At 35.1% G+C, this 12,248-nt stretch overlaps 1 protein-coding gene across 2 annotated transcripts in view; it reads right to left on the bottom strand.

Moving 5' to 3' along the window:
• The window catches only part of Capza2 (capping actin protein of muscle Z-line subunit alpha 2), a 51,931-nt gene that overhangs the window by 15,871 nt on the left and 23,812 nt on the right, over positions 1-12,248 (bottom strand). For both annotated transcript variants that reach the window (XM_004865262.4, XM_087204608.1), the window contains 2 exons: positions 3,504-3,567; positions 88-294 (listed from right to left, as the gene is read on the bottom strand). In XM_004865262.4, coding sequence (XP_004865319.1) covers positions 88-294; positions 3,504-3,567 — 271 coding nt within the window. The remainder of the gene's footprint in view (positions 1-87; positions 295-3,503; positions 3,568-12,248) is intronic.

Below are 12,248 nucleotides of genomic sequence, written 5' to 3' on the forward strand. Positions count from 1 at the left end.
TTAGGAAAAAGAGTAGTAAGTTATAAGTTACTGTAAATTTCAGCCATATATGTATAACAAACAAGGAAAAAGCTGCCCTTGACTTACAGTGCAGACCCCATTTGGGTAATGTTCTTTTACATACGCTCGCAGTGCAGTTTCTACAGAAGTTCTCCATGATTCAACTGCATTTTCTGCTTCATAGGGTCTTGGATCAGTCGCTTCCTTTCTTAAGTGATCAAATTTGAAACAGATTCTGTTTTTTGGATCCAAAAACTTTCCATTTCCCAAATCGCCATGTTCTGTTATCAATACCTTCAACGATGGAATGAATTTGTGAAAAAAGTATTTAAAACAACATTAAGTACTCATCCATATTAATATATGTTCCCTTAAGCTTTCTCCTTAAAACTTAAAACAATTTTACTTTAAGCAACTAGTTATATAGTACAACTATAATACTTCAAATAAGTACAGCATAAAGACAATGAGGCTATTTTCATTCAGGATAGATCAGATTTGCTATCAATGTAACTTCTGGTTACCCAGTAGGGAAAAAAATGCACTCTACACAACAATGGTGGCAACCAGTTATTTCCTTTTGAGAACTAACAGACATTTACTATTTCTAATATTAATCTCAAGTTCCTCAAAACTAAGAAACTGATGATAACCTTCAGTAGAGTGGTTACAAGAATGGTTTTAGCCAGTGAAGAAGCTCTTCAGTGAGCCCCACCTTGCTATGGGGCCCACACGCTCATCTACTCTCAAATATCTGCTTTTGTTTTTTATAAACTACTTTATTTTTTACAAACTGCAAACTTTTATTTTTATAAATAAACAGGCAACAAAACTTTATTTTAAAAATATATTTCCAGGTTGTTTTCTCTTTGTAAGAAAGGGCACCAATAAAAACAGTGAAATATATATTGTTGTACATATATTTTAATATACTGGTGTTTTTTTATTTTTGTTTTTTTTTTGGTACCGGGAATCGAACTCGGGACCTTGCACTTCCAAGGCAGGTGGCGGCACCACTGAGCTATGTCCCCGGTCCATTATACTGGTGTTTTAATTTCCAATGGATACTTCTCTTTTTAAACTTTAATACAATTATTGTACATATTGATTGGGCACACAATAACACTTAAATACATGTATAAATGTGCAATGATAAACATATCCATCACTTCAGTCATTAACCATTTTTTTGTGCTGGGAACATCCAAAATCCCCTCCACTAGCTATTTTGAAATATATATTTAATTGTTGTCAACCATCGTTATTCTACTGTGCTATAAGAATGCTTTTAATTCTACTGGATAGATTCCCAGCAGTGGTGACAAAGAGAGCAGGTAAAAGGTTTATATATTTTTAATACATAATTGGATTGCTTTCCAAAATCTGTCTGTGACAACCCACATTTCTATAAACATGAATATGTTTCCCTCCATATCACCACCATCAACAGGCATTACAATTCCTTTTTTAGTTTGATGGATATTATTTTAACTACATTTCTCTGATTTCTAATAGATCTAAAAACTGATCAGGATTCTAACTGAAGTTACATTGAATTTACTTATTAGTTTTCAAATAATTTGTTTCCACGAATGGGATGCAATCCATTATTCAGATCTTGTTTTATAAGGTTAACCATTGATTTCTTCATGATCCTATTTCTTGATAAATCTGTTTCTAAATTAATCTATAATTTTTGCCATTACTTTAAATGAAATTCCCTGCTGCACCTTAACCCCTTATTTCTACTTTTAGGTACTTACTTGCTGCAACAGAGAACAGCTAATAAGTGTTGTATACAGTACTTACCTTAAATACAAACATCTCACCAAATTCTTTTATGTCCAGTAGCTTTTTAGTTGGGGGTTAAATTAATACAGTTTCTTGGTATTACTAACTATATAAATCATAGCACCAAAGAGACTTCTATTCTTTTTTTTTTTTGGTACCAGGGATCGAACTCGGGACCTTGCACTTGTGAGGCAGGCAGCAGACCACTGGGCTAAATCAACAGCCCCTGAGACTTATATTCTTAGCATTAAGTTCTCATCTCATTCTCTTATCTTCTCTGCTACAACTTCATTTATAATTAATAACATAATAAGTAGGCATAGCTAATTTTTAATTTTAACTAAAATTGTTTTAGAGTTGTAGTTGACATTATTGGTTTTTGTTAAACAATTGTATTTAACAAATTTTTGTCTACATTTTTACTTAAGAGTTTTTGTTTTTCATGAGAAATGGTTGCCGGGCTTTTCAAAAGCTCTTTTCACAATCTACTGAGACCAATATATTGATTCCCTTTACATGGAACCACTCTTGCATTCCTATAAAAAGCTCTGCTCAGTCTTGTTATATTATTCTTTTGATATATTTCTGGATCCTATTTGTTAATATCCTAAAGTTTTAAAAATCAATAGTCAGATGTGAAATCAGTATGCTACTTATCTTTTTGGTTTTATCTTTTTAGGTTTAAGAATAAAAATTATGCTAGGTTTATAAAATGACTTTGGAAATTATCCAACATTTTAAAAAGATGCACTTTCTAACCCACCGAATTTTCTTTTAGGATCTGTTCCAAGAAAACAACTGTCAATGTGATCAGGGGTACAAAGAAATTCAATATACCACTGTTCATACTAGTAATCAAAAACAGAAAAAAAAATTTAAAACTTGGAAAAAAAACCAACCCAAATCTCCAGACAAAATGAATTTAGAAGATCAATACAATGAAACACTATAGTTTTATATATATACATACACACATGCATATCTACATATAGACCCTTCAGTTACAAGTTATCTTTTGTTTAGTTCTTTTCTCCTGTAACTACAAAACTACATATTATAAATGAACAATGGCAAACACAAGCTTTGGAATAATTAGCCACTAAGAATTTTCTCTTGTATTCTTTCTTAACCATTTTCTCTTATATTCTCCCTACCAGTTCCCTCTTCATATAGCTTTATATAAGTTGTACTTCAAGTAAGCATGATATGAATACTACAATCACCATTCGATTATTAGTAACTCTAAACTAAAATAAAAAGCTAGTGACCTGTTCTGGCTTTTCTAAGCTTAGCAATTTTAACTGCATTTTGGAAAGAAAAGATTTAATAATTACTAAATGCTAAATTACTCACATGAAGAACTGCAGAATTCCAGAGCAATCAAATTATGATATAAATCTTACTAATATATATTCTAGATTTTGAGTTAATATAGGATTGATATTTTTTCCTATAAAAAACAAGAAAGTAGATTTAAAGCAATTATTTTCTAAAATCTTCAGAGAATTACATGAGTATGTCTGTCTAAAAGGGACTTTCTGCTAACAGTATTAATAATCTCAACAAAAAGTTTTCAATTACTTTGCCAGTAAATGGCATGATTAAAAAGAATGTTTTTATCTTTAAACATAGCACTTCACAATTCTTGCGTAATTTAAAAGTTATTAAAAGAAACAAAGAATAGTCAGATTCTATGTTTATATGAAACATACCTGATCTTCGTAACCTTCAATTTTTACTGGAGTAAACTGATCCAAGTTATACTGTGCAAATGCACTAAAAAAGAAAAAGGCCAATATTTAAAACAGTGTTAACTTTTGAAAAAATCACAAACAATTCACCTTTCAATAAAAGTCTCCTATATTGTACATGGCCAAGAGTCTCCTTTTTTTTATTTTTGAAATAGTGTCTTGCTATGCAGTTCAGGCTGGCCTTGAATTCACTAAGTAGCTGGCCTCGAACCTGTAGTGATTCTCCTGCCACAGTGTCCCTAGTGTTGGGATTATAGACATGTGCCTCCACAGCCAGCTATGATCTTACACTATTTATAAACACAACATAGATATAGCTGTTTATTACATTTAGTTATTTGTTGTTGTCAATAGGGATTGAACTCAGGACCTTCACACTAAACTACATCCCAAGCACTTTTTATTTTTTAGGTACCAGGGATCAAACTCAGGTCCTTATGCTTGGGAGGCAGGTGGTAGAACCACGGAGCTAAATCCTTGGCCTTGCACTTTTTATTTTGAGAGAGGGTCTTGCTAAGTTGTTCAAGCTGAGCTCAAACTTGCCATCCTCCTGCCCTGGCCTTCTAGAGTGCTGGGAGTGTACCACCATGTCCAGCTTAGGACTATTTCAAAAACTGATTCATGATATCCAGCCTTCAATGTTTCGCAATGTAAAATTGGACAGTAAATATAACTGACCTTTTCATTCAAAACCCCGAAGGTAAAGATTATTGATTCATATCTAATTATTCAAGTACCATATAATTTAAAAAACCAGGAAACAGACTAGATGCTATGATAGTAAGAGACATACTATGATCAAAGGACTTAAAACAGAATAAAAAGAGAGAACGGAAGAATATAACCATAACACAAGGTAGAAAGTACCATAAGAAAATTACTAGTAATGCACTGTAAAGAATAAATATATATATATGTTTTTTAATTCTGTGAAAGAAAAACTAAAGAGAAGAGACCTCAGGCTAGTTTTACGATGGATGTGATAATGAGAAATGCTCTTAAAAAACTTAGGTTCTGATCTTGTAGAAACTGGAATGAAGGGCAAGAAAAGACTATTTCAACTAGTGGGACCAGAAAGCACCCAGTTCAATACGCCTGTCACATAGCATATGTTCAGTCAGTTATAGTTACTGAATTGAACTGATAAGCCTTGAATGATGGAATAATTACAAAGTCACAAAAGCTTTTTGAGAAACAAAACCAAAAAAGTACTTCTAAAGATTAATTTGGCAGTAATATGAATAGCAAATTGGGCAGCAGAACAAACAGATCCAGAAAAGGCAGTTAGGCTATTGCAAATGTCCATGTTAGAACTAGAGTCTAAGCTAAAAAATGAGACAGACTGGAGAACAAAGGCTCTCTACTTTCACATGAGTAAATAATGCATTACCAGATAATTATGTAATAATGTCTAGGAAAAACTCTCATAGCATGACAGATTGTCTAAAAATTACATAAATATCACACTGTATTCTACTAAATCTGTAAATTAAGAAATTATTTCCACTTATTAGAAAAGACAGAATTTTAAAACTTAAGAATTTGTCTCCAAACTTAATCTACTTGGAAGCTTTTTCAAATTACTCTGGATGCCTAGATGTCCACTGATTTTTTAGGTATAGTAAGTCCCAATTTACAAACACTAGAGTTGTGAACTTTCATAGGTGTACTATACTGATTAAGATTCACTCAGTCAGATACAAACAAGTCTGACTTTCAAGCATTCTCACAGAATGGAACTCATTCAAAAGTCGGGGACTTACTGTATTAGCCTGAGTCTCCCCCAAAAAGGAATGTTTTGTTGAGCAAAGCATTATCAATGAGTTAAAGGAGACTAATACATATAAATATAGCAAAGAAGAATTAAATTACCATTTGTCAAATGCCTGACACTGCATGTTCAAGAAAGAGGTCGGTAAATATAGAAGCATATGAGTGGGAGAAAGCAGTAGCTATTCACTGTTTCCTTAATTCATTAAAATTGTAATTTTCCTAAGAATAGTCTCACTGTAGTCAGGCACTTATTCCCCCTTAAGTGATTCATTTCAAAAGTATACTTGTAAACTAAGTCTGTTAGAATTCAGCATTCATTTTTTATTTTTGGTATAGGGGATTGAACTCAGGTCCTTGTGCTTGCAGGCCAGGTGGCGGAACCACTGAGCTAAATCCCCGGCCCAAGCATTCATTCTTCTAATAAAAGCCATATTTAAATACACTTGATCTTAGCCAAAGGGCTGAGAGGCAATCCCATATTTAAATAGTAATGTGGTTTCAGGTTGGCCCAAGAGCCTTTTACTGCTCATAATATCAAATCCACCCCCCTCCAAGTTGTGGGGAGAGAACAGAAGATGATTAGAAAACTTGTAATGCACAAAACAAAAGAAATGGGTAAAATTTTATCTTGAATGCTTGAAGCAAGTTAAATGTTGACATTATGTAACACAGTGAAAAAGAACTCACTAACCTAGAAGTCAGAATATTTGGGTTTTATCCCAACCTTATTATTAGTTAGTATGGGTCTTGCTTATCTATAAAAATGGGTCCCACTTTTCTCATCTATAAAAACAACGGTGTAGATGAGACAGATGACTTTTAAAGTTCCTTCTGTTTAGAAAACTCTGAGCTCCAGTGGCACAACTGGTTAGCATGTGGTACTTATACAGAAAACTCTACGCACCCCCTCATCATTCACTCACCTACCTCTCCATCCACACAAATATTTACAAAGGTCTTATTACTATATGCTGACCACTCCCCTGGACACAGTGAAAGCAGCAGTCTCCTTGCCCTTGTAGAGTTCTGTAGCCTAATCATCCATTCTTAAGTTACCTATTACTATCAATTTTTACACTCTTTACTACTAGTCATTCATTACATCACATCTGATACTTTTCTCCATGCTTTCTCCTTAGTTTAGTCACATCATTTCTCTTATTCAATACTGAAACTCCAGTCATCATTTAAGAATCAGTTCAAGAACTACCTCTACATAAAAAATAAAATTTTTCAGGCTGGGGATTTATCTCAGTGGTTCCGCCACCTGGCTCACAAGTGCAAGGTCCCGAGTTCAATCTCCGGTACCAATCAATCAATCAATCAATATTCTTCCCTTGGTGTTTACAGGCCGTTGATATGTCTCTATAGTTATATTTTATTTCATACACGTCTGGCTACCCACTGGAAAATCCCTAGGAGGCTATTTACTTCATAATCTTAGTAAAGTATAGCATTATTTTGTCCACTGAAAAAAGCTATTTATGAATATTTCAAAGTGTTCTAGATTTGACAGTACCAACTCTTCAGTAAGTCTAAATTTACTTTGAAATATACTGAGTCTGTGTACTTAGGATATCCTGTTAGAATCATGATAGTCTTGTTTTTTTAACTTTACAAAAAGAAAAGGAAAAAGATGAAAAGAGATGAAGCAACAGGGCAAAGATGGAAGAAGGAAGAAAAGTACTTGTATGTGTAAATAGGTATCAAAAAGAAATTCAACATTGAAAAAAAAAGCAACTGTTCCGCCGCCTGCTTCGCAAGCACAAGGACCCGAGTTCGATCCCTGGTACCAAAGAAACCAAACCAAAACAAAACAAAACAAAAAGAACAACAAAAAAAGGCAACTGAAGAAAAAATTTATGGCTATAGGCTTTCTCCAGCAAAACTGCACCAGGATACATTCTGAATGTTTTTGTGACGCCTTTTAAATTTATGTTATGAATTTTGGTCAGGCTTAATGATAAGTAACTGCTATGGTTTGGATCTAGAATGTCCCCCAAAGTCTGTGTTCACAGGTGAGGATTTTGGAAGGTGACTGGGTCAGAGGGCTCTCATACTTACATGTGTTCCTAGAAGGTGGGGACTAATCGGAAGAGGCAGAGCACCAGGGGCATGGCCTAGAAGAGTATTATCTCCCTCTGTTGTCACTCTCTAAGCTTTCTGCTTCCTGACCACCATAATATGAGCAGACTTCACCAAACCCCTCCTGGGAGTCAGCAGACTATGGTCTGAATCTTCTAAAAACCATGAGCCCAAATAAACCACTCTTTCTTTTAAGTTGTGGGTGTAAGGTTTGTGTCCCAGTGAGAATAAAGGAGCTAAGACAAATTCTGACACCAGATGTAAAGATGAGGTGTGTCCATACCTGACCATGTGGTTCAGAGGAACTAGTCTGCAGGAAGAATTTGAAAGCTCTGAAGATGCTGGCTAAACCCTACAATGCTTTAAGGTGAGCCTGATGGAAAATTCTTATCAAAGTTCAGAAAACCAGAATGCTAATAGAAATGTGTACATACTAAAGGCCAGGCTCAAATGGTTTCAGTTGGGAACAAGGATTCCACTGGCAATTGGTCTGGAAGCCATGTGTGCTACATTCTGGCATAAAATTTGTCTACAATTTGCCCATGTCCTGAGATATTGTGGGAGACTGAGATGAAGGGTGGCAGACTGATCTAGTGGAGGAAATTTCAAAGGAGCCCATTGTTCAGGATGTGGCCTAGCCATTTCTGGCTGCTTTCAGTCAGACTTAACAGTGAAAATAGGAAGCAAAATACCCATTTGAAAAGTATAGAGTATCCCCAGAAAGGAAACCCTACCGATTTAGGCATGGTTATTGAAAAGATTAGCATTAAAAATAAGCCAAGTACTTTGCATCAAGACAACAGGAAGATGCCTTGAAGGTATCTGAGGAATCAGCAAGATCTGGCCCTCACACTTTCAAGGGTGCAAAGGTGAAAGACTTTACTTTGAGAAGAGAGCCCCAGGGCACTCTTCTCAAAAAGGGCTACTAATGATAGAATTGGTACCTGCGGATTCAGTTTATAGTGCTCAGAATCCAGATACTTAAGAGGCATCTGCAGCCGTGATTCAAGGGGGCTATTACTCAAGGAAGACCATAGAGTCATCCACGTATTGCAGGCTGGGCATGCAACAGTTAAGAGTTGTACAGTCAGGGAAGTTTCCACCCAGATTTCAGAAGGTCTGGGAGGGCAGTCAATGCACTCCTGAGAGGGCAGTGCATGAAACTGGGAAAGTGAAGCGAGAAGTGCAGTGGAGACCGCAGGAAGTTGGAGAAGCCAGGCATGTGCAATGTCTCCTGAGAAAAGCTGAAGACAGTGAGTATAGCCATCCCAAAAGAGAGGTCAGGATGGCTGCAACTGGTAGTGGATTGGTAAGGGGTTTCCCAAGCCCTCTGGAGTTTACATTTCACCACAATTCGCCCCGGGTGCTGGACACAGAACTACATTTAGTGTTTATCCTGCTGGGTTTTGGTCTTGCTTTGGTCTGATTCCTTTCTATCGCTCTATTTCTCCCTTTGGGAATGGGAATATTTATACTTTGCCATTGTATGTTAGAAATGTTTAGGGGCCGGGGATTTAGCTCAGTGGTTCCGCCACCTGCCTTGCAAGCGGAAGGATCCGAGTTCGATCTCCAGTACCAAAAAAAAAAAAAAAGTGTTTAACTTTCTGATTTTTATAGGGGCCCACAGCTAAGAGTTTACCTTGCGTATCACAGAAGAATTCTGACTTGGAAATTTCGGCAATGCCAGAACTATTTTTTTTTTTGTATTAAATTCTTTTATTGGTACATTGTAGGTATACAACACAATTACATTTCTCATTGGGAATTGTACCTTTATATAATGCATCTTGGTTCTTATTTTTTCCCCATTCCTAGCCCTCCCTTCACACCCTCCACCCTTCCCTATTTACAAAGACTTTATTTCCATTTTTTCCATTTCTCATCATTTTTTCCTTTCCCTTCTTTCCTTTCCCCTGGCCCTCCCACTACACCTACCCCTTTGGACCTTTTCTTCCTATTTTACATTATCAATTATTCATTCTAATCATTGGTACATTTTAGGTATACAATATAATGACATTCATCATTGGAAATTTGCACCTTTACATAGTCTCTCTTGGTTCTTATTTTTCACCCTTGCCCAGCCCTCCCTTCAACCCCTCCAGTCCTCCCTATTTACAAAGATTTGTTCCTATTTTTCCATTTTCTCATATTAATCCCATTCCCTTCTATCCTTTCCCCTAGCCCTCCCACTTCCTTCCCCTTTGCCCCTTTCCTTCCTATTTCACATGACCTATTATACATTTAGTCCTTATTTACACTTTCAGTTTCTCACACCAGAGAAACTATTCGGTATTTCTACATGTGTGTCCTATTCATTTCACTTAAGAGTATTGCCTCAATGTAATGCCAGAACTATTAAAACTCTGGACAACTCTTAAGAGATAGACTAAATGCATTTTGCATACAGACATAGACATGTGTCTTCCAAAGGCCTGGGGTAGAATGTTATGGCATGAATCTAGAATGTCCCTTAAAAGTCTCAGAGGTGAGACCTTTTGATGATTGACTGGCTCAGGATCACGGGGGTATGACCTTGAAGGATTTATCTCCATCTAAAGCTCCTCTCTTTACTGCCTGGTTCCTGGCCATCATGATGCAAGCAGTTTTCCTCTGCCAGATACTTCCATCATGCCCTTCCTACCTTGGAGCCAGTTGACTATGGACTGAATCCCCTAAAAATTGTTAGCCAAAGTAAAGTTCTTCTCCTTTAATTTGTGTGTATTAGATATTTTGTCCTAGTGAGGAGAAAATAATGAAGAGAGTAAATTCAAGTTTGAGTATTTCAAAAGTAATTTAGAACTAAGTCAAGGGAAAAAACTGAGTAACACTATTTTGTTCAAAAATTGTTTCACAGAGAGGACATTCTGAAGCAGAGTAGTATCATTCTAAATTCATTCCCTAGTTTAGAGGGGATATTTCTGCACTTCACAGATACCTTTAGATTTCTACAAAATGATCTCAATAATTAGTTGGGGTTTTTTGGTTGGTTTTTTTTTTTTTGTACCAGGGACCTTGTGTTTGTGAGGTAGGCACGGCACCACTGAGCTAAATCCCCAGCCCTAGTTTTAAGAAATTATATACAAAGAATATGAAGTCAACAATTGTTTTCTCTACTAGTTCATCTACGCAGCAAACATCAACTGAGAATATAAATACTTTCAAGAAAATCTGAAATGTATGTTAAAGGCTTTGATGTTTGGTTTTACTTGGGGTCATATACTACAAATATGATCTTCTTATACCATAGTTTCTTATTTCCGGAAGTTCTCATTTCCTTTAAGAGAGCAAAGTATCATATTTCCTACTTCAGTGTGCCTACTTAGGTGGATACCAGAGTTGTCCAAGAAATTGGTTTATAATCAAAGAAATGTAGGTCACAAATTTCTTTTAGAACAAATCCTGCTTATTTAAATTAAACATAATAACTGTCAATCAGGATGAATAAGAAAATTCAAATACTTTTAATCATCTTGATTCAAATAATATATGACTACTTCACATCACTTAGAAAATTATGGATATTTCTCATTTTCACTAAAATTTATTCTAAAAAATCCAATGAATCAAATTTTTGTTTCTAAACTGAAAAAAAAACACCCACTAATTGTTGCACCTATATGAAACCCATTCACTTATTTAACACAGAACTCAGAGGAAATAAATTTTTAAAGTGCTGTTGTTAAGTATTTTCTTTGAATCAATAAAACAATTTTGTCAACATACTATGTGCTCTTATAAAGAAAATTATTCTTCCTTGAACATACAAAAAAAAGTCAGTAATGCTTAAAAAAATTTAGATGTACGTGGCCTATTTAGAAGTTGGTAACTAAAATCAAAGTATAAACTAAACCAATTCTTATAAAGCACTTTAAGCCAGTCACAAAAGGACAAATATCATTATTCTTTCACTTCCACTTAAATATCTAGAGTAGTCGAATTTATAGAAATTAGACTGGTAAGGTTGCCAGGGGTAAGAAATGGGGACTTATAAATGTACTTTGAGCCAATTGTTCACTTACTGGCTAAATGGTAAATTTTGTGATGTGCATTTTCCACAATAAAAACTGCTTTTAAAAATAACATTTTAATCAGAAGCAAAATCAGGTGTATACAAAAGTCTATTACACCTCTACTGTGAGCAGGGTTGACCATAAACGTCAAATTTATAAAATAAAGCCTTCAGCTCTACAAGAATTAGAAAGAATTGTCCTCCATTAGTAAGGATTCCATATACTGAGCAGTATGCTAGAAGAAAAGTAGCTGATTGGATGGATTAAAAAAAATTCTAAGACACTTAAAAAGTTATATAATATTTCATTATTTTCAAAAGAGTAATGAAGTTGGTTAGCCTAAAACATGGGTCTCCAGACTTTATTTTGAGAGGGAGGAGAAAATTATTTCTCTGAAATCTAAGCTAGCTGTGAGTTGCATTGTTGTGGTCACTGGTCCAAAGATAATACGTGAGAGCTACAACCACCAAGTTTTTTGGACCACTCAAAAATTCAGTGAACGTTTATTGTTAGGTACTGTGTTTAGTATTTATGGATGAATAAAATAAACCCCCATCCCCTGAAGATCTTAAAAATGGATTAAGGTCAAACCTAACAAAAAGGAAAATCTACATAAAAATTAAAGCAATCTTCATTTAAGAACTAATTTTATCCAAATTTACAAATGTCAAAATGTATTAACTGAGTATTCAAGACACTGTCAAAAATACAATGATAGACAATTTCATATTATAGTGTGTGTGTGTGTGTGTGTGTGTGTGTTGTGACTTTTGCAATCAGAAATATTTCCCTTTAAGGCTGGGGATGTAGCTTAGTTCGAGTGCTCACTTAGCAC

This window comes from Heterocephalus glaber, unplaced genomic scaffold (genome assembly GCF_053883595.1).
Source record: "Heterocephalus glaber isolate CG9 unplaced genomic scaffold, H.glaber_assembly_v1.0 deba00000546, whole genome shotgun sequence".
In the NCBI taxonomy this organism is placed as follows: Eukaryota; Metazoa; Chordata; class Mammalia; order Rodentia; family Bathyergidae; genus Heterocephalus; species Heterocephalus glaber.